General features: G+C 39.6%; 1 protein-coding gene across 2 annotated transcripts in view; it reads right to left on the bottom strand.

The window, feature by feature from the left end:
* Fndc1 (fibronectin type III domain containing 1) overlaps positions 1–25,302 on the bottom strand; it is a gene marked incomplete at its 5' end in the record, with an annotated part of 104,829 nt that overhangs the window by 5,321 nt on the left and 74,206 nt on the right. For both annotated transcript variants that reach the window (XM_013517412.1, XM_005390511.2), the window contains 7 exon segments: positions 3,076–3,155; positions 7,311–7,419; positions 12,658–12,888; positions 14,904–15,119; positions 16,425–16,493; positions 23,116–23,577; positions 24,504–24,615. In XM_013517412.1, the coding sequence (XP_013372866.1) occupies positions 3,076–3,155; positions 7,311–7,419; positions 12,658–12,888; positions 14,904–15,119; positions 16,425–16,493; positions 23,116–23,577; positions 24,504–24,615 (1,279 nt within the window).

Here is a 25,302-nt window from a genome sequence, read left to right on the forward strand (position 1 = left end):
TTCCCGGTACCGGAAAAAAAACAAAAAGAAAAACAAACAAACAAAAAAAAAAAGTAGAAGCAACCTAAATGTTTGCCAACAAGTGATAGGACTTAAAAAACTGGCATAGCCATACAGTGAGATACTTAGTGCCAAAAGAGAATGAACTACCAATATACATGAGTGGAATGAATAATCAGATGATTATGCTGAAAGGGGGTCAAAGAAGAACATGCTGTGTGACACTTATGTAAAATTCTAGAAGGTACAAAATATAGTAACAAAAAGCTACCTCTGACTGGTAGAAGGGGGAGTGAGCAAGCTAGATTGCCCAGCAGGAAGACGCTATGAGGGTGATGGATGTGTTCACTTTCTTGACAGTGGTGAGAATTCATGGGTATAAGTACAGCTCAGTCTATTAAGGTGCAGTTTATTGTATGCCATTTATACTACAATAAAGCTCTTTTCAAAATGTATCTATACCTTAGCTGAAATAATAGTACTTAAGAGAACATGAAAATTGTGTTTCAAGGATTTCTGCTTCAGAAAAAGTTCATTTTTATAAAATATCAATGGCTAGACAAACACAGACCATTCTTTTAGATTTTTTAAAACTTATCACATAGTAAATTTCCCCTTTAGTGTGTATGAAATCTTCAGTGCTGGGGATTGAATCCAACACATCACCCCTGCTGGGCAAGCTTCCTAACTGAGTTACAACCCAAGTCCTTAACATCTTATAAATTTTAACATGTATAGAGATTCTTAAAGATCTCCCACAATCAGCATAGGAAATATTCTATCACCCCAAATCTCCCTGCTCTTCATACAGAGAGTTCATTTGATGTCATCTGCTAGTATGTACAAACTTGAGTGACTTGCCATCAGCTCCAGGGGAAAGGGCTTGTTTCACATCCTTTTCTTGATGTCTTAGGTTTTATTAGTCTGCTAGAAAAGTCGCCAATATTCTAGGGTGAGGTGGAAGGGGACAATTCAAAGCAATAGGGACACAGACAACAAAAATCCTAACCTCACAGTAGATCCAGAGTTACACACATATATCTACTTCCTACATTAATTTTTAGATTGCTGTATTTGGCTAATGTCATAATTCACTTACTTGATGATTTTCCTGTTGTAACCTAATCACTTTCAGCAGGGTGATATAGGGAGAGAGACCCAAGCAAGCTGACTGAGTAAAGTGAAGATGGCCTCAGTAAATAATTGTTGGCTTTCTGAGTGTGTGAAGGTCTCCTGGGAGCGCAATGTGAATTTTGTGGATCTCAACCCTGAAATTCTTATTTATAGTCCAAGGTAGGACCTCTACAAAGAATCCCACATAGGATACGGTGTGAGCTTTACTAAGGGGAGAGAGGAGAAGAGAGCTAGCTTTTCAGAAGTTCTTTTGCCATACTAGAAATTACACACATGCTCCCTACTCTCAGATAGATTTCAGATCTGAGTTTCTTGGTAGCATTTTGGATTTTAATTACTTTTTATTGTTGCCCTTGATCAAGTTACTTCTGATAGTTGCCAAAGATTCACTTTGATTTTATAAAATACAGCCATAACCATATACGTATTCTTTACTTTAGAAAATTAACCACTGCTAATGCTTTTTCCTTGTTCTTTCTTATTAATGGCTAACAAGAACTGTATTTCTTACATGAAATAGTTGAAAAGCTTTTAAGGTCCTCTGCCTACATTTCCAGTATAAAGCATGTTCTCAGAATAAATTTTATTTTTTCACATATTTTGATTCACAATACTTAAATATATCTTCTAGTGACAAATTTCCTGCATCAGGCTATGTGCAAAAAATAATCTGACCAAATGTATGCCCTGTGGATGCAGGGCTGGCTCAGCCAGATTGGTCAGATTCCAATTTGGCTTCCTAGATAGAAAGTCACTAACCTATTGACCGTCTATTATGGTTGATACATTGTGTCAACTTAGGGAGTCTAGAGATTTGGCTAAGTGACTTAGGAGTTCTACATCTTGGGGTGAAGAGGACATGTCTTTACCCTTCTGGGATGTTGTTTATTGTGTCAATTTGAGAAGTTTAGAAGGTTAACTATGTGACTCAGCAGGGAACCAGCGTGCTTACTTTGTGTTCATCCTGAGCCAGTGCAAGAGGAGGGCATGGAGATTATGAGAGCTACACGCCCCTTAGGTGGGGGTAGCCTGCTTACAATATAAGTGAGGGGAAGAGGCTTGCTCCTCTCTGCCATTCCTCCTTTTTTGCTCTTGTTGCTTTGCTATTCTGCCACCATGAACGTTGCCCTCTGCCATGTGCCACTCTGCCTTGGAGCTAGCCAAGTATGGACTGAAACCTCCACAAACTGTAAGCTAAATAAACATTTCCTTCCTTAAATTTGGATGTCAGGTATTTTGTCCCAGCAATGAAAGAAAAGTAATTAAGACACTGTCATAGTGGGCCAGCTCTGCATCTATGGCATCAGACCCCAGCCTTTGAAGATTTTACTGATGGGCCTGAGAACTCTACGCATCAGTACTCTACAATGCTCTGAATGATATGTACTGCTTGTAAGAATGACTACCACTTTAATTAAACGTCTAACATCTCCACTTCTTACTAAAAGAGGATCTTAGATCTTACACATTTGGTTAATTGAAGAAAGAACTTCCCCCTCAGCCACTTGATATGAGGCTTTTTGGTTGTTTGCAATAAAAAGAAATTTTTTAAACTTTGAAACTAAATTCTGCACGGATAGATACATTGAGGTTTATCTTTCCTACCTGATTGAAAATTATAGTTTTCCCTCAGTGGAATGACTTTGTGTTCCCTGGGGAGTTGATAATTTTATTTGTGTTAACCTACTGGAAGGAAAATACTTTTTTTTTTATAAAGTGATGTTCAACACGAATACATCAAATAGAAAAACAAAATACTTTGGAAGTATTTTGGAAGGAAAATACTTTTTTTTTTATAAAGTGATGTTCAACACGAATACATCAAATAGAAAAACAAGGATTTTGCTACTTTAATTTTCACTCTGTTATACTCATTATCCTACATTACTTATTTCATTTTTAAGAAAGGTAAAACAAAGAAGCATATGAAGTTGCCCGTACCTGATTCTGTGACAAATGAAACTGAAGAGCTGATAGGTCCATAGCCATGAGGATTTTTGGCTTGAACTTTAAAATAATACCTGAAATTGGAATAAAACATCTTTTAAAAGAGTGTTTTATTTGACTTCTGTGCAGTGAGAAAGGTTCCCATGCTGACTTGGAGTCACTTTTTTTTTTTTTTTTACAAATGTACATATCACTAATGAGCCTCATAGCTTTGTAAACTTTCTCATTTTAATACCTTTTTAAAATAATATAATTCACATAGTGTAGACAATGGCTACTGGGAATAGAAGAAGCACATGAGACACACAGTTGGCTCAAATAATACATGTTCCCTTGAGCAACATGAGCTCACCACTCCAGGGGAATTTTCCCAGTTCATCCCTAAGGAGACCTGCTCTCGTTCCAGCTTAAGATTCGATCCCTGAGCTCCTCAGGCAAGAAGAAGTTGGAGCAACAAAACATTCAGAGAAGAGCTGAAATCTTAGTTTAATTATCATCACTGAAGTCCATGTGGAAAAGCAGAATGTTGGGTCCAACTATGAGGCGACATGTGATTGGCAGGTAGCGAGTACATCAGGCCAGACGTGGGATTCTTCAGTAGAACTAACAAGACAAAGATGTCTTGAGTATATGACAGGCACTGTGCCTGGCCCTAGAGCCACAAATGGGTGCCCTACAAGTCACTGAGTTATGAGCTTCTGTTCCTCAAGGCAAGACAACCAACTCCAGGAAGGAAAAGTGGGAAAGGCCTGGAAAGAAAGGCTTTGCTATAGGACTAAAATCTGTTTCGGAGCAGCAAGTGTGCTGGAAGTCCACTGTTGTGTCTGCCAGCTCATCTAGAGAGAGACTGAACCATAAGTATCTTTCTCTGGGGTGAAGAGATAAAAAGCAATGATTAGAGAAGCACAGAGATCAGCATTATGCTCGTGACCCACTGTATCTCCCTCAAGATTTGTGATTTCCTTATCTCTAAGGTTCCAGATATCACCTGGCTCTCCTAGGACTTCACTACATGTGGGAAAAGACGAGGTAAACATCCCTGTGAATGATGACCACCCTGCACTTTCAGAGTCTTTTCTTCTGGCTTTTGCTCAGCAAAAATGTCACATTTCAATATTCCAAAATTCTTTATTTGATTAAGTACTAATTAAAATGCACTAAAACTTTAAAAGTTTTTACATGCAAAGGACGAAGGGTTACACTCATTGTACTCAGTGCCCTGGCCAGAAGCCTATTAGCAGAGATGATCCCTGAGGCTGTCCCTGGCCTGAAAGTACACAGAGATGTTTTCCTATGGCTTTGACTAAGCAAAGAAAAGCCATTTGGTAAGACAAGTCTTCTTAAGTTATTCACATCTCACTTCAGAGTATTTTATTTTTTGAATTCTTTTTCAAAAGATATACACAATTAAGAACATATGTGTTTCCAAATCTCAGTTCACTCAGCAGGGCATGCTTCCCCAGCTATGCGCACTTATTCAGTAGTTGTGGAGTGATTTAAGGTGACTCTCCACAGGCAACTCAGGCAGTGGGTTTGGCACACATTAATGACGCTGGTCAAATTTTACACATACTGGTTTTTTTTTTTTTTTTTTCAGGAAAAGAAACTAAAACATAAGGAAAGGCCCATAATCGGATGCAATGTCAACATTTCTATTGAACAAGACCTTGCTGTCCTAAAACATTGCTCCAAGCTCCACAGAGGAAGCACCTCTGTGCAATTGGAAGGATGACCAGCAGGCTGAGAGGGACCATTCAGATGGATTTGTTTGTATCAATTTTGTTTTACCACCAAAACCTAAGTATTCTCCAAATCCACCTTTGCTGTTGTCCCCATAAGATTCTAGTCCTCCAGAAGAGCACCATGTGCTAAATCCAAAGACTTATCCCCCTGTGAACTTCTCCTACTGTATCCAAGTGAATTTAAATATGTTGAGCTGAAAAACAATGTGAAATTATGAAAAAAGTAAAATTCCCATTTTCAAAAACCACACTGTACATTTTTACCAATGAAAATATGTATTTCATACTCTGAATAACAGTCCTCTCTGCCTCATACAAGCAACAAAATCAGCCCAGGACTTGCCATTTTGCATAAGCTTTTGGCACCAGCCTCGAGTAGCCATAGGAGTGACAAATCTTGGTACAATAAGAATGGATTGAAAATCTCAGACTCCAGAGAGAGACTGATGCTGAAGTTCATGAATAAGGTAAAGCATGCTCAGTTCAAGGCAAAAAAAAGATCCAATTATAAACAACCAAAGCTGACTGTTAGGCTCTGTCTCTTTTGTACAGACTGACTTCCTGTGTCCTGGGCCAACTCTGAGGCTGGCTCTCCAGAGGCCTAGAGGACTGGGATACCACAGGAGGAGACACTGACTCAGCAGACGTACATCTGGACACCAAAGAGACACCACGGAGTCGCTCTGCATTCGAGTAACACAGGAAAAGTGAGTGTCCCCACATTACAGTTACACTGTCCTGGCTGTGAAATGTAGGTGCTGTTTAGAAGGGTTTTGAATACATTTGAGTTGGAGGAGCCAAGCGTGCTACATCCTAGTCTGCACTCATTCTCAAAAGCAAATGAGGATATATCCCAGGAAGGAGCAGAAAAGCCTGCACAAGGTGGAAGCCCCACTGTCCATGTAGCCTCCCTTTGAGCCTCCTGTTCTTTCTAGAACATGCATGTTTGGGGGCATCCTCTGTCAGGAGCAATTTTGCCTCACCCAACCAGTCTTTCTCCAGCTTAACCACTACTTATGCATTAGACCTGACTTCCCCAGGAAGTTACCTGACTGCCTCCTCTGTCCCCAGGCTCAGGGTGGGGGAAAAACTGTATTATTTTCTGTACTCTCCTAACAGGTGTACTTCTTCCTCATGACACTAGGCAGGGGAAGTTTATGTTGATTTAAAAAAAACTTCTGTCTCCTCCACCAGTAAGCTCTATAAGAATAGGACTGTAAGGTCTATTAAAGCTATGAATATTTCACCCCCACACCCCAAACTCTGTGTTCTTTATATGGTATCTGGCCCAGCGTAAACATTCAGGGAGAATTTATTGGATGAACTATGGGACAAATAACTGCTGCAAGAACAAGCGAGTTGTCATTTTACACAAACATCTTTTGACAGTATTCAAAAATGAACTTCAATACGGCAGCAGAAGTCATGGCGACAACATTGAGCTTGCAGGCAGTTCAAGTACTACTGCAATAGTTATGTGGCAAAACATCTGGACAGCACCTTTCAGCTTTTTGATTTGGCGGCTGTACTATAAAAACACTGTCACTGCACAAAATAAAAAAGGGCGTTAACCCCATTTTCTCTGATTTTTGTCATTTTTGTTTTCTCTGGTTGTTCAACTTTTCATTACTTTTGTGGAAAAACTGCTTTCTCAGCTTCATGGTTTACTACTTGTTTTTCATTTTCCAAATCCTTAAATTTATAACAGATTATGAAAGCTTGGTTCAAGTGAGCCTGAATGGCACATTAAAATGTCCCCAGGAGATGTTTCAGCTTGTTCAGAAGTCTCTTGATGCCCTAGGCTATTCAGATCCCATCCTCTAGACCACATGTCTGTTTGAGTGTTTTATTCCAATCTTCACCAAGTTCTCTTCTAGGTAGACATGAGAGACTTCAGGGCCACCTTCACACCGCTCTGAGCTCTTTACCAAGCAAGCCCAGTGACCCAGCACAACAGTGGTGAATTTGCCGGTAGGAGCCTGTGGGAGTCAATCAGGAACTACACAGGTATTCTGTGTGCCAGTGATAGCTTGAAGTTGGCCATGATAAGAATATTTACACCATGGAAATTGGAAAATACTACAGATTAGGATTTTTCCAGAGTGTTTGAGTACCAGTTAATTGAAATGTTTAGTAACTGCTGCTCTGCTAATGAAGATTATGTTGCCTAATACCAACACACTGGTGACTAAAGCTGGATCAACTCCGTTTCAACACACAGAACTTTTCTTTCCCTAATGGTAAGTAGTATTTAGGAAAATGGGTAACAAAACAGAGATGCAATACCCTAACAGTTGTAATATATAGTAATTACTCCCAAGCAAAACATATGACACATGGAAAGCATTCAAAGATATTCTATGAGAACTAAATGACAAATTCACAAAAATGTGAGTAATCCTTCATTTTTAACCAGAGGGTATCCATAACCACACACACAGGTCTCATTCTTTGGTTGTTTACTTCTAAATGACTGATATAGCATACCGTGTGTTTGGCTTCAGGTTCTCAATGGGCAAATGTGTTACTGATGAAGCTTGAGTGGACCACTTGTTCCTGATGAAGTCTTCATAGGATGCACTGTAGACTAGGTACCCTGGAAACAGGAATAGGAAGAGATCCAGTGAACATCCAGCAACCAGTCACACAGAAGTGTGACTAGGATGAGAACATACACAGGCAGCCCATTGGGGGAATTTCTGGAGAGGGGATAGGATGAGACAAAACTTTGGTGCCTTCTGCTCAGTCCAGACAGATGCAACAAAATTATAACACTCCCAGATGACCTGCTGGCTCCCTACTTCCTTTCATTCTCTGTCTCTCCTTCATTCCCTAGCCCTCCTCAGCTCCTTGGAACTAATCACATCTAATCTTGAACAGACAGAGAGAAAACATGCAGAAGAGAAAGGTAGTGACCTCCACACAAATACTTAAGAAATTCCTGGTAAAGTCATACATAACTACCCTTCACATGAAATGAAGAATGTTGGCACTACATGCTGGGTAAGTAGGTGTGGCCGAATGACTCCCAGATTCAGAGATCCTCACCCACCTGGTGACGTCTTGCTTCCAATTTCCAGTTGTGGGATGTCTGTGCCTGCCCTTGACCTTTTAAGCCCAGCAACCAGGCAGCTCTGCTTCCTATCATCCACCCTGCCCTGTCACATTTTCTGATCACAGATCTCCCAAGTGTGCCCCTCAACTCTGACACTTGCACAGCCTTCAAGAAGACAAAGTAAAGTTCATATCACATTTCAGTGCATCCTTTATGCTATTCTTTTATGTGTACAGAAAAAAATACATTTTTCAAGCACTTCCTAAGTGTCACAGATGGCTAAGCTCTTTCAATTGTTTTATTTTATTTTAATTTATTCTCTCTTTTTTGTAGGTACTGGGGATTGAACACAGGACCTTTCCACTGAGCTAAATCTTCAGCTCTTTTCTACTTTTCTACTTTGACATAGAATCTCACTAAGTCACTAAGTTACCTGGACTGGGCTCAAACTCCTGATCTCCCTTCTGCAACCTACCAGAATGCTGAGATTACAGGTGAGCATCACCATCCCCAACTACTATGATTCTTGTATGTAGATATTGATCACTTATTTTAATACATGAATAAACTGATTCTCAATAATGTTAATTGCCTTGGTGAGTTCAAATTCACTAATTTTAAAATATGCAATTGTTATTTGTCAGGTCCTATACCATGAACTCAAGAAGCAGTATGGTGCACAAACAAAATTATACAGCTGTGGTCAGTGCCCTGAAGGACATGAACTAGGTCATGAAAGTCAAGAGGAAGATCAAAAGCATCAAATGCACCTAAGAGATGAACTTTGTTTTATTTAGCAGCTTATGGGTACACACAACTACACCACAGCTAACAAATGGATAAGATGGGACCAGAAGCCAGGTGGACCTGGCTCTGAAACCCTTCCCACAGTGCTTCCTGGAAGACTCTTTCTATATTTTTAACAAATATTTTCTGCAAACCCTTGAAGTGAGGCTACCATGATTCAGATAAGTGTCCCCCAAAGGCCCATGTAGAGGCCCACGTCTTCTAGACATGGTCCTCAGGCTGGCACTACTGGGAAAGGTAGAACATGTAGGAGGACATGGAACCACTGATGAGCCCCTACATCATTGGGATGTGCCTTCAAAAGGGACTGGCCTCTTCCTCCTTCTCACTTTTGCTTCCTGCCCATAATGTGAGCAGTTTTGCTCTATCACAAACCCCTTGCCCTTGCCAAAAGCAATAGGCTTATCTGAGTTGAGACTGACCTGAAAACTCCAAATCCATAAGCCAATATTTCTCTTTATAAGTTAATTATCTCAGGTATTTTGTTATAGTGATGGAAAACTGACTAATGTAATTGCTACTTTTTCCATAAAATCCCTTCCTCCTCTGACAACAGTAACATGATATCATACATATTTACTGACATTTTGTGCACACAATGGTCCATGCAGTGGTGCACTGAGGTCATGTCTGTGCCATAGGAAGTCGGATTAGTGAAGTTCAGAATCTTTGACCTTTAGCTTCCATCAGAATCTCATGCTGCCCATGTGCTTCTAGTGTGTAGTGATCTTCATGTCTGGTTTTTGAGACTTCAGGGTTTTGCTAATCTATTTGTTGAGCACAGTGGAACTCCTAATTTCTCTGGTGTTCTTACCAAAACCAGCTGCAGTAGATTGACTGACAAGCTGGTCCTGAGAAACTGAGGTCATCATATTGGTAATTTCCCACAGAATTATGCATAATGAAGAGACCACATGATTCATGTGGAGTGATTTGAGAAAGCAACTAGTTGTAGCCATATTTACTGGTAGGAAGTTTCTTACTGATTGGATGCCACCTTGTTATATGGCGACTTGGGTGCTTGTGACAAAAGGAATGGCAAGCAAAAATCAGCAGTCCACGTCACGCTCATGTACCACCAAGTTCAAATGCCTGCTGTGGGTCCCCATCATGTGATGTCTATTTAGTTAGGAAGTGTATCTGTGTGTCTACTTGGTTTCTCTGTTCTGCAGGAAGAAAAGACAGTGCTCCATTCACTTACTGATGAAGAGCTCTCACTATCTTCTCCTTTCCTTCTATATTCAGAGACACCATGCACTGAAATGTTCCACCATAATTAGCCTGGAAAGAGCTGGTGAAACTTAACATTGGGAATCCTCAAATCTCCATAAATACCACATCCATACCTGTTCTCATGATTGGGACACTGAGGCATCATTTTGGACTAGATGTAGGGTATACGAATAATGTAAGGATACTGGAATCTCTCAGATGCTTTGGGGGGCTTGAAAGGAATGACCAATGGCAAAGTTAACAGGAAAGTGTTTCATTAAGCCACCTTCTACAGGGTAATTGAGCAGTTGCATCAGAATCAAGTCCAGAGACATTTTGATGGGAGTCTCCAAAGCTTGCTCTTTGCTCCAAGAGCCCTTGAGGTACCTCTAATGTGGCCAACTCTCTCACTCTGCAGCCAGTGTTTCTCAGAAGCCTGGACTCAAAACAAAGTGGCACATTTGTGTAAAAAAATCTGTTCCACAAGAGATCAAAAGCTAAGGAGCTCAAACTAAAATTTTCAGCTGGGCATGGTAACATGTGCCTGTAGTTCCAGCATTTGGAAGTGGGAAGAAGGGTTATCATCATGAGTTCAAGGCCAGCCTGGGCTACATAATGAATTTAAAGCCATTCTGAACTACATAGCAAGACCTTGTCTCAAAAATAAATAAATACATGCACATACATACTTATGGATTTTCCATTCTTTTTTCTATATACTTACTTGCTTGCTCTTAAACATTGTCATTCATAAAACTATATTCAATTAATAAAGGAACTTTCTGACTGTCTTGATTATAAGCTTTCCTGCATCCATTGATTTATTTGCTTTCTTTTAAGAACATGCAGAAATTTTCATAGAAATTGGTCTCTATAGACATCATGAGGTGAGCAGAACATTCAGATACACCAAAGACTCAAATTCCTTAATCCTACACCCTCACTGCACTCCTCACTCTTTCAGCCACACCTGAAAAAATGTCCAGAAACATTATTTCCTCTGTCTTTTTCCCTGGGTTTGGGGCCCCTATGCAAACTCCCTAAAAGAAGTTGCTCTTTGGCTGTTCTTCGTCATTTTTTCCGATTTTAAAAGACAATATTGGGGACATGCAGCAAAAGCACTACAAATTTACCCAGAAGAATTAAAAACATCATACCACAGCAATATATGTGCACCCATGTTTATAGCAGCACAATTTGTTACAGCTAAATCTTGGCAAAAAAAACAAATGCCCATCAGTGGGGAAATGAACAAAAAAGTTGTGATATTTTTATACAGTGGAGTATTGCTCAGCTATTAAAAAGGTAAACTTGATGCTTTTATAGGTAAATGGATGAAACTAGAGACCATACTCATAGGTGAAATAAATCAGACCCCATGTGTAAACATCATATTGTCTCCCTAGTATAAGAACTTGAAAGAGTAAATAAAACCCAAAATGTATAATAGATATTATGAAAGGGAAAGAAATTGCTCAAAGGAATGAACAAGTGGGATGAGCAAAAGGAGAAAAAGAAAAAAACAAGGGGGAAAAATATATATACAGATAGCTGGGATGACTATACTGATGATGTCTAATGGTTTACTGAAAGGAACAGTTAATGCTTGAAATTTTTTGACCCATTTTGCCTGCTTATATCTGGTAATCTGAACAACTAATTTTAAGACAACAATATGAACTATAACAACCCTTGATGAATTCCTACCATCTTGTTTAGTGAAGCTCTGTATTATTTTTAATGTTTTTATTATTTTTCATTCTCTTTAATGGTTTGATCAATCTTACATTCTTACATCTGATAATCTGGGCAAATTCACTGGAGATAACATATGCAATATAACAATCACTGTTAATTCCTGTCATTGTATTTTGAAACCTTGCATCATTTTTATTGTTTTTGCTTTGTTTTGTTTTTGACTATGTTGTTCTTATTTTGTTATTATTTTTTTATTCTCTTTAAACTAAAAAAGCATTAGAAACTTAGAATTATATGAATTACACTAGCATGATAGTGGTAGATAATGTTCAGATCCAAACCTCAATACCATCCTACCAGCTCAAGATGCATACATAGTCACACATATATGCCTTCCTCTTACACAGCTCACAGGCTCAGAAAGAATCATTTGCAAAAGAAGGGATTATTCACAGAAAATATAATTTCTCTTTCTATTAAAACTTATTTCAACAGACCTAACCTCACAGACACATGTACGTAGGAATATCTCTCAGGCCAGTGCCTGAAGGCTCAACATTTATGGGCAGTTTTGCATCATTTCCATTCCCACAGAAGGAAGTGAGAAGCACACAAGCTGATTTGGAAACAATCAGCCACATGGAAAGAGGAAGAGACAGAGTTATGGTTTAGTAGACTTTCCATCATTCTTGCTGTAGGGGCTGATCTCACAAATGGCTCCCTGGGTTCGCTGGCCCCTTGAAGGATTATATAATGCTAGAGATGTAATGATATTTTGCATATGAGAAAACCAAAACAAAAGGAAATGAAGTAGCTCTCTCAAGATCATACACCCCTATTTGGGACTAGGATTCAGAACTTCTGACTTCCTTCCAGGGCTCTTTACAGCATCCAGTGAGGTTTCCATTGTTGCCTACATTTCATCTCATCAAAAAAAAGACACCTACATTTTCCATTCAACTCATTCATTTGTACATCCATCCATGCATCTACCCATCTTTAACTGTCTATATTTCCCATATGCAGATTAATGGGAACTCTGAAAATCTGCAAAGGACACACCTGTAACCACATCTCCAGGGGCTGCTCTGTCCCAGTCCACAATGACAAATGAGTGGCAGCCTTCCATGGCAACCACAGTGATGTTCCGTGGAACATGCTGAGGAGGCAGGTCACTCTTCCTCAAGTCATTTGGAATGATTTCATCCAGGGTCTCCACTTGGAAATGGTCCAGAGCATCAGTCAGAGAGCATGGGGCTGATGGATCTTTATTCAGATATGTTACATAAGGAGCTAGAAAAGAACAGATACCCAATTAGAATGCTGAAGGTTTTTTCTGTAAGGAGAAACAAAGCATCTACTCCACAGAGTCAGACCCACTATTCAGTCTTTTTCTGCCAGACAGAGACTCCCAAGCCATCAGTCCTGATGCCAAACTCAAAAACATATCTCTCCTCCCCTACATGAATCCATGTGTTCATACTTTTCAGTCTGGTGGTTGCAAAAGATTCTATTCCCCTGTCAACAGTGATGACTGTGACCTCAAAGTGATTTTGAAATATTCCCAGACTGTAATTCAATGTAATGTGAGCTCATAGTATTCTGCCATTTCTATGCCCAAACATGTAGAGAAGTGTGAGTCAGGCCCACACTAAAGTCAACTAACATTCTCTCATTAAGATTCAGTTCCCTGACTATCTTGGGACCAGAAAAAAATACTCACCAATCAAGATGACAGCCTTGAGCCTCACCCCTACAACCTGGGTTTCACAAACTCCACAATCCTCTGGGATATCTATGCATAAGGCCAGGTCCAAGCAGCCTTCTATAATACTGTTGTTCAGTCTAATAGGTACTCACAGTTACAAAATGCTAGTTATGGATATGCTGAAACTCTTCCTACACATCTGATCTCCAGGGATAGAAGGGGCCTTCGAATCAGGCAGGAGGATATGGGTGGTACCAATTACAGCTGAGCCTGTTAATGAGAGAATGTGCCCACAAACAAGGGCCAAACAGAAGACTCTCTGCCTCTAGCCCAGAGCTCTTTTTGTTAAATCCCACTCTTAAAGAAGTTAAAAATGCCAAGGAATTGAGGTTCAGGTTTTATACATGGGAGGCTCTCAAGTGCTCCCCAGTAGCAGTATCTAGTAATTTCTAAACAGCCCATTTCCTCTTTGCATCTCTCATTCTCAATGGTTGTTAGGATTGAATGCAATTTTTAACTCTTCCATTTTCCAATGATTAGTACTGAATTAAGCTGATTAGTACTGATCTCTCTAGGAAGTTTTGGAGAGGAGGCGATTATGCTCTACAGAGTTATAGACATAAGAAAACAGTCAGACAATAGCATTTCAGCCTTCAAAGGAGCTCTGTGGCAGAACTAACAATAGCACTGAAAGCAATTTCCATTTCTGCCGCAGAACTGTTAAAGAAAGTCTGAGCATTTGGTGAACTTAGCCCCGTTGCTGCCCACCATGCACAAGCACTGGCATGGGCTTCAGGAACGCTACTTCAGCTTCATAGTCTTGCTCTTCAAGTACACATGGTTTGCACACTCCATCACTGCATCTTAGCTGGCAAAACTTGTTCTCTGCTCATGGCAGGGCATTTGTTTTTGGAACAGAAAAGTGTGATATTAATTTAAGCTGTTGCTTGTCTCCACTTAGAAGCATGTTCATCCAACTGCCTCATTAGCGAAGTTCATTAAGGGCCTGGGAAAAGGGGACTTGGGAAGAAAATGAAACACAGTTGAACTACATAGACTTTCCTGTTGACACTGTTTTAATTGCTGAGAAAAAAAATAGAAAAATGAATTTATGGACCCCCAAGCCATTGAGGAAAATGAAAATTAAACAAAATAACTGAAAAAAAATATGGTTCTGTGATACAATCTCTGCTAGTGGCTCCATTCAGTAAGCTACTAACCTTTTAGGAAGAATTTCACAAGTAACATGCAGAGAAGGACTAGAGATAAATAATTCTTGTCTTAGAAGGACTGGCTACCATAAAAGTACTCTTGTTCCCTGGCCTGGATGATTTGTAAGTGTTCCTCACTAAACTCTCCCCTGTTAGATACTACGTGTTCTCCCCCAAGCTCCCCTCTTCCGACTTTTGCAGAAAGCACATGCATCTTAACATGCATCTAAACAGGCCTGACTGTCTAAATTACCCCAAATGGAAACTTCACTCCAGGAAAATTTCTTCTCAAAACGCACTGCCTTGGCCAGACCAAGAGATTAGTTATGCTCCTTTTCAAGGGACAAAAGTTAAAAACCATGTTTTTCTGACTAAGAAGCTATATTTACCAACAAATCGTTTCCTCCCAGCCAGATCAAATTCTTCTTCAGGAAAAGAACTGATGGAGCCTTCCTCAGGGATGACCTTCGGTGTGGCAGCAGCAGTGGTGGGCTTGGTGGTGGGCTTGGTGGTGGGCTTGGTGGTGGGCTTTGTGGTGGGCTTGGTGGTGGGCTTGGTGGTGAGCTTGGTGGTGGACGGAGGCCTTGTGGTCTCAAATTCATAGTCTGAAAGGATACAAAAGCTTTGTAATGAGGCACTTCCAGAAAAGGGGCAGTGTTGACAGTCAAATGGTATTTTCTTAAGATTCAATTGTAGATTCTATCATGTATGCATACACACACACACACACACACACATACACACACAAAATTCGTTGGTATGCCTAAACATAATTTGTTTCTACTAAAATATTATTTCTCTCCATTTTGATTCCTGTAGAAATGCAGCCACACATAAAAAGAAAGGAAGAGAACAACTAAATACATATGTCCACAAAAACGAGGGCTTAGAATCAGAGTTGGAGAGACCCTTACAATCTATCCAACCATGTCACTGGCCCAAGGTCATCATTTTTTACCCAATTTTCCCTTTGAGAGCCATAAAAGGTCACATCAGAAAATATTTTAATTTTTTTAAAAAATCCGTCTTCTGTGTGTGCACTTTACTCTGCGGCAAAAGGTAGACAATGCTGTTAAGAGAATTTGAAAGAACTTATCTTTTTAACATGTTAAAAGAAAACTTTGTCCTTCCTTTTAACTCTTCAAGGATAATAAAAAGACGCTAATACTTTCAAAGGTGTTAAGAAGTTCTTTGCTTCCTAATGTCCATTTTTCTTTCAGGTCAGTTTCTGTTTGAAAACTAGTAGGATTAAAGCACTATATCAAACTTCATTATGAATAAATAAAGCATCAAAGATGACGTTATTCACACAGCCGTGATTTAAGACAATCAGGTTATGAATGGCTGATGACAAGGCAAAGTACATCCTGCAAACACCCAAAGCCCAAGTGTCAAAAGTCAGATGGAGGGGGCCAGGATTCCCCCTTAACATTTCAACTGCAAAGGCAACTTGCAAAGCACAGCATCCCAGGGTCCTAAGAATAACAATGGAATTAGTTGTAACTTATTAGAGACTGCTCCAGATGCTATCCAAATGGTATTCTTAAACTTACCATTCCTTAAAAAGGTTTTGTGGTAAGAAATCAAATCTATAGTACTACGTTTTTTATGTAATTAGAAATGAAGAGAAAAGGATGAGAAAGAGAAGGGCTGAGCTTAAGGAGGTCAGAGTAGCTGCATTATTCTACAAATGGAGGGGGGGGGCAGCAACAGAATTTGTATACCAGACATGCTTCCTTTCTTCCATCAAATATGAACTGGAAGGTGACTTGGAAGAAGGAAGTTCAAACCACCTTCCTCGGCACCACCCCAGAAAGAAACTATTATCACGATCATCATGCAGTAATTAAAATAAGATCCTCTTTCACATCAAGAAAGAATGCATCTAAGTATCTGAAGTCAGCTCTTACCTTCATCGTATATGACATAGGCCTCCTCTGTGGGTATGGCTGTGTCTGTCTCCAGGCCTGAGAACTCATCTAGGGAGGGCAGAGGGAAGGGACGGTCATCGGAGGCCCAAGTGGCTTTTCAATGCTCCTCAGTGCCCTGGAGCCAGAGCATAAAGATTCACTGACCCTCAGCAGACCATGGAAACGAGTCACCAAAGCCAGCATCTCCTCAGTTTTCCAGAACACTGAGATGGAGGCCAGGCCCCGTTTCCTTTGGGCTCAGAAGAGACCAATCCAAGAACCCTACTGACCAGGAGTGAACACCTCACTGATGTGGGCTCCCAGACTCAGAGCCCTCTCTGCCACCCTGGCTGCCACCTCTGTCCCCTGCCCACTTGCCTGCAGCACTGGACACTGAGGCACCGCATGGCCACCATGCTACAGTCTGTACACACACACACACACACACACACACATGCTCAAAAAGCTGTGGGAGAGAAGTTGGTACTCGGGATGGTGACATCAAACCTTTCACCTGTGAGCTCCTACTCATCTACCTCCCTTCTCTCTACCCTTCAATTTTGCCTCTGAAATATTCTAGAAGCGACATAATTTCCTGCCTCTTCTACTCTGTGCTTTGGCAAAACTGTACCAATCAAGTTCCCTGTGCTTCTCTCCTTTTCTAAACTCTCAGCCTATCTCCCAACTCAGGAGCTAAATCAGCACTAATTAGATTTAACTTGTGTATGATTTCCAATGCAGTACTAATTACATTCTATAACTTGCCTTTGGAAAGGATCTGCCAGTGATTAGAAATTTCTCTTCAAAATAGTTTAGGCTCACTAACCACTGGATCTAGTATAACTACAGAATTATACTTTCAATGCAATTTGTAGAATTTAACAAGAGATTTTTCCAAATGTCTTTCAAGAAACCTAATTACAAGAACTATTCCTAACATTCCCTTAATGATTGAACTGATATTGTGGGCATGAGGAAAATGGGGTTAAAAAAAGCCAAATGATTGAAGGAAAAGAAGGCATTTTGGCTCCATAATCTGGATCATCTAAGCAGAAGTCTTTTTAGAAGGTGTGACAGAAGCAATTGTATTATTTCTGTACTTGGGGAATAATGCAACTATAAAAGGAAGAATATCTCCCTATGGTTGATAAAATCTTGAGAAAAAAAGAGTTTCTAACTCAAAAAGCTCAAAAGAACTCCTTCCCTCCTTTTGATCTGAAGCCCACAAGTATAGCACTTTGAAAATTCTCTTTTAAGTGGTAGTGGGGGATAATAAAAAGAAGGAACTACAATTTATTGGATTCCTTCTGCACATCGGATACTTTTATGTATACACTAGTTGCATTCATCCTCACAAAGCATCCTTGAGAGATGTCAGGCTTATGATACCCATTTCTCAAGCAAGGACACCAAGGGTCTAAGAGGAATTACAACAAGTCTGAATGACGGTTGTTTAATGACAGAATTTGAACTTAACAAGTCCTTTGGCTCCAAAGACTATGTACTTTACACTTTATAAAACTGCCTCTCCTTTTTAAAACTTGAAGTAATTAATCCAGTTGTTTATAAACCCAAAAGATGCTCTATGAGAGTTATCATCCCACAGTGAGATGAAGTAGGAGGTATATAAAGTCCCTTTACCAAAAAAAATCATATGCACCAATTTTGCTATTTTTATTGTTAGGAAATCACTGATCGTTACCCAGTGATATTCCGATGTAATATTTCTACCAGCCTTCTTGGAGCCCGGTGTGATGAAAGTCATGAACATTAGGGTGATGCAAACAAAACCCACTAGCACAGCACAGCGGCATCTCGAATCTGCTCAGCCCTTGTGCAGATTACAGCATGATCAGCAGAAGCCTGTGACACACCCCACCACCTGCCCACTCTTGAGGTGCTAAACCGGCACATTATGATAAGATCAGGGAATGTAAACAGGAAACGAGTTGTAGCTTATCCACCTTTCAATGAAAAACTACCAAACATATTTTTTCTGTAGGTCATTCCAATGTCAAGATGTCTGGATCCAAGATAAATTACTTCTGGGCCTGTTCAATTCATTTTCAGGTTCATATCCACTCAAGTTTGTGGTTATCTTGCCCTAAGTTCCTTGCATACCGTATTCTTTCCCTTGTCAATTTAACTTTTGCAAACATATTCTCACTTTTCCTGAGTATCAGTTCGGTTTCATTTCTTTCATTATATTTATCCAGGTCAAAGATGAGTAAAGTCTGTAATGTTTGCATTCCAGGAGAACAAGAAAAGGAGAAAGTTTTTTTCATGGATACCTGGTGGGAAGGGTAGCTCCTGGACATATTGAAATTGTACATGCAGTAGGTCACAGGAATGATGCTTTTACCTGCAAACCGAGATCACTTCTTGAGATGCATGACAGCCCAGACCTCTGGCATAAGAGAACTTCCTATTGAGTGACTTAATCCTTTTTTATTTAAATACCAAATCAACTCAGAGAAATTTTTTCTAAGCTAGCACCATCCTGACTCCAAATAAAAGTAGCTTCCATCCAATTGCCACCATGAACCATCTGGAACTTGGTAAAACTGGGCTTGTTATAAGTCACCCTGCATCCACATCAAGAACTTGAACCTCTGTGTGTAAAAGTAGCTGCCAATCATCCACCATGGTAATGTAGCTTATTCTCTTCAGCAGTTTATCAATGGTCATGAAAAACATGAGTTCAAAATACCACTAAAGAATCAGAGCTTCAATTCCAGAGATATACAAAACAGGAAAAAATTTGTCCTCAGCAGAAGTTCAGAGAGAGGAGGGAAATGACGGCCATTGGAACTTGTGCATATTTCCATGTGCTGTGTGGTTCCAGCTCAAGTGAATTTCTGTGTAACATGCAACAAGGTCCTGTTTCAAATTCTTGAATGTTCAGTTGGCTTTAACATTTCCAAACACCTGCAATCTCATCAGATCTAGTGTAGAGACAGAACCTGAAAAACAAAGGGGACTGGATTTTACTTCCCAGGTTGAAAACAGACAACACCTACATCTCAAGCTACTGTGTAGATACCCAAAAAAAGATGCAACTTATGTACTATAATATGATGGTTTCGAGCTAGGATGTCCCCCCAGAAGTTCATGTGTTCAGAGGCTGGGCTTTTGAAAGGTGATTGCATTGTGGGGTTGCTATACTCATCAGTAGATTAATTCACTGAAGAGTTCAGAGTTGAGCATATTGCTAAGAGGCAGGGTTTAGTTGGAATAAGTGGGCCATTGGTGGCATGACCTGGAAGGATGTCTCTGCTTCCCAGCCTCCTGCCTTCTCTCACTGCTTCTGGCCACCATGATACCAGCAGCTTTCCTTCATCAGACCTTTCTACCATGCCCTTCCTGCTTTGAAGCCAGCCAACTATGGACTGGATCCACTAAAAACCACAAGCCAAAGTAAACCTCTCTTCTTTTAAGTTATAGGTGTTGGGTATTTTGTCCCAATAACGGGAAAGAGACTAAGACCTATAAGAAATTAGAGATGAAGCACAAGTCACTGTCTTGGCTACAAGGAGTTTATTATCAAATGAAGAAATCAAATCAAGAAAAAAAATGGTGTGTGTGTATGTGCATGCGTGCATGCATTCGTGTGTGTGCATGTAAGGAGTGTAAAATGCAATAATACACAGAAAACAGGCATATAATGTGATTTTGCCTACAGGGAAGTATGGCATCCATAACCAATGAGGAAGCACACATAAATACTATTTGAATTACTGGAATCACTACACAGCCCAAAGGTATTCCCAGAACATTATTTGAAGGTCAAGTTTTAAAAGAAAAGAGAAAGGCACGATTTAACTAGAATAAATACTTTGAGATTTAAAAAAGATACTGTTCAGCCTGGAGGGCTATACACAAAATGTTAGGACTTTGCAAAAGAAATAGAATGGCAAGGGGCCAAATAAAAGTGGGGGCCAAGTAGCCAACTAGAAGGGGACTTGCAAGGGACCCTCACTGAACTCATCATTGGTCACTAATGCACATTCCAAACCACAACCACTCCAACAACAAACACTTCAAGCTGCAGGGCTGAAAGTGCCACACCCAAAATACTGCTTGTCAAACGCTGATTGTGTGTGTACACACGGGATTCTAGCATTTGTGAAAATACTGAACTATACTCCATGCAAGCAAAGAGAAGATGCATAAGAGAAATACTAACACAAGAGGTAGAGCCAGTGATGAGGATTGCGTGCAGGTGGTGCTGTAAGTTACATGTTGAAGGAGACCTGGGATGGTCCCTTAGCTGATACCCAAGTCTTACTGAGAGCCTGTCTCTGCTCTGAGTGTCAAGATGGTATTCACAGAAAGAACTTCTGCATATCAAGGCCACTTATAGGACATTCAACCAAGAAACAGCAAATGTATTTTATAGCTTTTCTAGAGCAATTTGACTCTGATTTGCAAATCTCAAGCTATCTTTAGACCCTGATTCCATACCAGATATCTCTCTCCATCACTGACCCTAGAGTGCACAGTCCAACAGTGGAAGAAGTGGAGACTACACTGTGCATTCCCAAATATCTGTCTCATAGTTGCCTTCGGTAAGGGTGTGTTGAAGTGAACTTTGGCGGTAAGGTGAGTTGAGGCTAATGGAAGGAAGCCAATAAAGGACAATATATGAATATTAGGACAGTAGGGGGGAACTCAGAGATGGGGAGAGAAAAGCAACTCCAAGAAATGAGATGGAAATGAAAACAAAAGAATAATACTAACAATTAAAGGGGACAAAAGATAATACGTCTGTGCCCTTAATGGTGATGATGAATTAACAAATGTATTCTCATCCCCAAACTCGAGGAGTTGTGCAAATTAAATATGTGCAGCTTTCTATATATGAATCAGAATTAATGCAAGAAAAAATGTTTAATGAAGTTGGTAGTGATATACCAGTAATGAAAAGATAGGCTATACAGAAGTATTTTTAAAATAATGTATCTAGTATACTAGCATATTGATGATATGCTGCTGCTCCAAAGTTAATTTTTCACACAAGACTTTGTATTGACTTTTTTCAAAGGGCTGCCTGGGAACAAATTATTCTGTGGCTTGGATTAGAGAATCTAAAGAATAAATATAAGTGATATATGTGCATATATATTTAGAGAATTATGTGTGCTATACATGTTATATATGTTTTATATGTAACATATATGTTATATATATAAATATAAGTTATATGTAGAGAGAGAACATGATCTGCAAAGAAAAGAGACACAAATCCCAAGAAAAACAGAACTTTCATTTGAAATTAAAGTCCAAAAAAAGGCATATGAAAATAATTACAAGGCTTAAAGAAAAGCAAAATAAAAAGCAAAGTAACAACAATAATCAAAATCAAATCTAAAATAATCACTTTTATTCACAGCCAATTATTAAATAAGTATTTATTTTAATTATACTTCTGTATTTAAAAATAAACACGTTAAGATATGCAGAAGAAAGAAATCACTCTGATTCTAGAAACTCAGTGGTAAATTCAAATGTGTACTCACTGGATAAGCAGCGTTAAGAGTCTTCTGCCCAGTGGTCCTCTCCTTCTGTGTGCATTTCCTTATGCTTTGGTTTGAACTTTTTGTACAGTTTTCCTGTTTCTTTGGCATTTTCCCATTTAAAGAATGGCTTCAATCAGGATTCTCATTTTGGACACTGCATTTTGTATTCACAGTGATTGGGCTTGTCATAGTAAGTGACACTGTTAAGAATTCCAGGCATACAAATGATTCCTGAAAAGGAAGGCCTTTACTCTGCATTAGCCTAAGAAGATATAAACTTTATGGCCAACATTGCAACTTCTGTCAACCTGAGACAAAGAAGAGGGATTTATCTCCACTATGCCTGTTGCAAGTCTAGGATGGCATCTTCCAAAGCTGTTTGAAAAGAGGCCTGAGCAGAAAGGATGGTAGTAACATGTCACCTCTACCACAACCTGGATAAACATGTTCTAGCTCCCATTCTTTTGTGGGAAAAATCTACTCCCAGCAGTAAGACAGACAGACATTAACCACAGCCAGATAGCACAGCCTAGGTCAAGTATAGAAAAGCAGGAGAAATGGTGCGCTTCCCACCCTATGGGAAACCCAAGCTCCCAGGGGAAGCCTAACCCCTCGAGGCTTGCCATTTTCCAAAAGGAAGGCTGACTGGGGTGTTCATCAGTCAAACACTGATTTTCTTAGAGATTCAAATGAGACTATTCAATGATCCAACAGTAAGAAATTTATCAAACCTTGTTTAAATCACATAGTTAATCACAGAATATTTTGTTTTGCTTTTCAAAAATATAACACCCACAATCTACTACTATCCAGTGGGAAATACTTTGGGAAACATTACCTAAACCAATTATGTGACAAATGTTAGCTAAATTTCTGATTGGGTTGTGACAAGGGCTGCCACATAAAACACAAGGTACCAAATTAAACTTGAATTTCAGATAAACAGCAAGTCATTTTTATATAGTTATGTCCCGTGCAATATTTCTTGCTTGTTGAATCTCACAACCCTGATTGCAACACAGTACTGTCAAAACTGCTGGGATTACAGCTGCCTCTAACTCGCATTTTGCTATGCACATTACTTACCCCTCTCCTGCAGGCTTGGCCTCCCTCTTCTGAAACGCAGCAAACTAGTTAAGTGGGTTGGGTTACCATTGAACAAAGCTGGTTACCTTCTTCAGGGTAGCACTCTGGGATGCCATTAGAGCCCATTATCAGGTTGCCATCATCGTCAAGATGTCCCAGGGTCCCAGGGGGACAGGTGGGGATGGGGGTGGTGGGTTCAGGGGTGGTGGTGGTAGTTGTCCGCATAGTAGTTCGGACTGTGGTTGTTGGGCGTGTGGTTGTGGTCATGCGCTGGGTGGTGGTCATGCGGCGGGTGGTGGTCGTGCGACGAGTAGTGGCCCTCGTGGCCCGAGGGGTGGTAGTGACAGGCACAGTAGTCGTAGCTGTGGTGGGCCACGTGGTTGTGGTGGGGGGAAGGGTGGTTGTTTTGATGACCTCCAGGCCCACCAGAGGCTTTCCTCCCAGGCTCAAGATGGGCTTATCTGGGGCATTGGCCAGGGGTTTGCCATGTCGCCCCTGCCCAAAGAGGGGGAGACCATCAGGACTGATCACAGGTGTTCCTCCCAGATCTGAAACAAAATCAACCAAGAGCTATGCAACAAGGTAAAATGATCCAGAGGAAATAAATACAAATGGAATGTGTCTTCTCAAAGTTTATGTATTATTAAATTTTAGTTAGTAAAATGCAAAGGAATAATGTAAAGTATATCAGCTGAGGCAGCAATATCTGCTGCTACCTAGAATATTCTAGGCATATTATAATGTCCATTAATCTGTATTGCCATGCACAGATTTTGGAATCTTTCATCAGTATGCCCCATGACCCCAGAAAGTAGTTCATGTCTAGTAAGGGAAACAATTCCTTCACGTCATTCGTACTCCTAAAGAAGAATATTATTACTTTGGACCAAGGATGGCAAAATTTCTGTAAAGGGCCACAGAGTAAATATTTTAAGCTCTAAGAGGCTACATGGTCTCTGTTGCAGCTATGCTTGACTCAGTAGGGAAAAATGTAATAGATAATACATAAACAATACATAATAAATGAGCTACATGACTCATAATAAATGCTTCTATGATCCAATAATATTTTGTAGAGGAACACTGACGTGCAAATTTCATACAACTGTCACATGTCTAAAATATCCTCTCCTCCCCAATCATTTAAAAACATAAAAGCTATTTTGAGTTCATAGGCCTTACAAAAACAGGCAGTAGATAGCATTTCCCCCTGGACCATAGTTTTCAGACTCCTGCTCTAAATGGCCAGTTTCAAGAACAAACACATTTCTAGAGAGTGGTGTCTTCAGGAAAAGTGTAACTAAAGTTGTGGAAGAGAAATGCTGAGTGCTGCCTCTTTTGAGGCTCTTTTCCCATATAGCTGAAAGCAAATGAATCAAAGACAGCCATTAAAAGTGAGGAGGAAGAGGAAAACATTTGTTATTCTATAGCTGATTCAATACAACTTTGTTCCTTAAAAGCTATTCTTGCTTACCCACAATGGTACGACCATCTCCTCCCAGTTTCACTCGGAGAGGATTTCCATGGGAATCTTGGAGGTACCTCCCTTCTGCATTCAATACTAAACCACGATCAAAATCCACAACCTAAACCATGACACAGATAAAGAATATATTGGACATTTCAAAATGATTACAGTAATCCAGCTACTTATACATATGCATGAAGCTTCCCACGGAAGGAAATCATAATGTGAGTGGGAAACATTTTTTTTGTCAGTATTACTTGCAAAGTTTCAAAAACAAAGAGTAAAACAGTCATATTTCATATTATAACTCTTTACTCATATAACATGTAAATTGTTTTAAGTTTCTCAAGTATACAAAAGATGCTCAAAATATTTTTAGCATTTAGTAAAGTAGATCTAATGCTAAAAAGTAGGACATGATCTAAGAATCTGTCAAGTGAGGAAAGAGACTAAATAAATCATGGCCTGTAGGTAGAGATATGGGAATTTTATACATATTGACCTACACATAGAATATAAGACTTATTATTTTGCAAGAACAAAAATATGTTTGTATTATATATAAGCATAAAACTACAGAGAAAGTAATTATGCAAGGATGTACCTCAACTGCAAATAGTGATTATCTTTGAGAAATGGATTGGTATACTAGATGCTTATTTTCTTTTACACATATTTCTGAAATATTTAACTGTTTGCAATGAACATGTATTGTTAGTGTTTAAAAACATACAATGTTTGTGTTTTACTGTATAAGTTTAAAATTAAATTATTATTTGATTATTAAATTTAAAATAATCTAATT

Source organism: Chinchilla lanigera, unplaced genomic scaffold (assembly GCF_000276665.1).
Source record: "Chinchilla lanigera isolate Chin_1 unplaced genomic scaffold, ChiLan1.0 scaffold00038, whole genome shotgun sequence".
Classification (NCBI taxonomy): domain Eukaryota; kingdom Metazoa; phylum Chordata; class Mammalia; order Rodentia; family Chinchillidae; genus Chinchilla; species Chinchilla lanigera.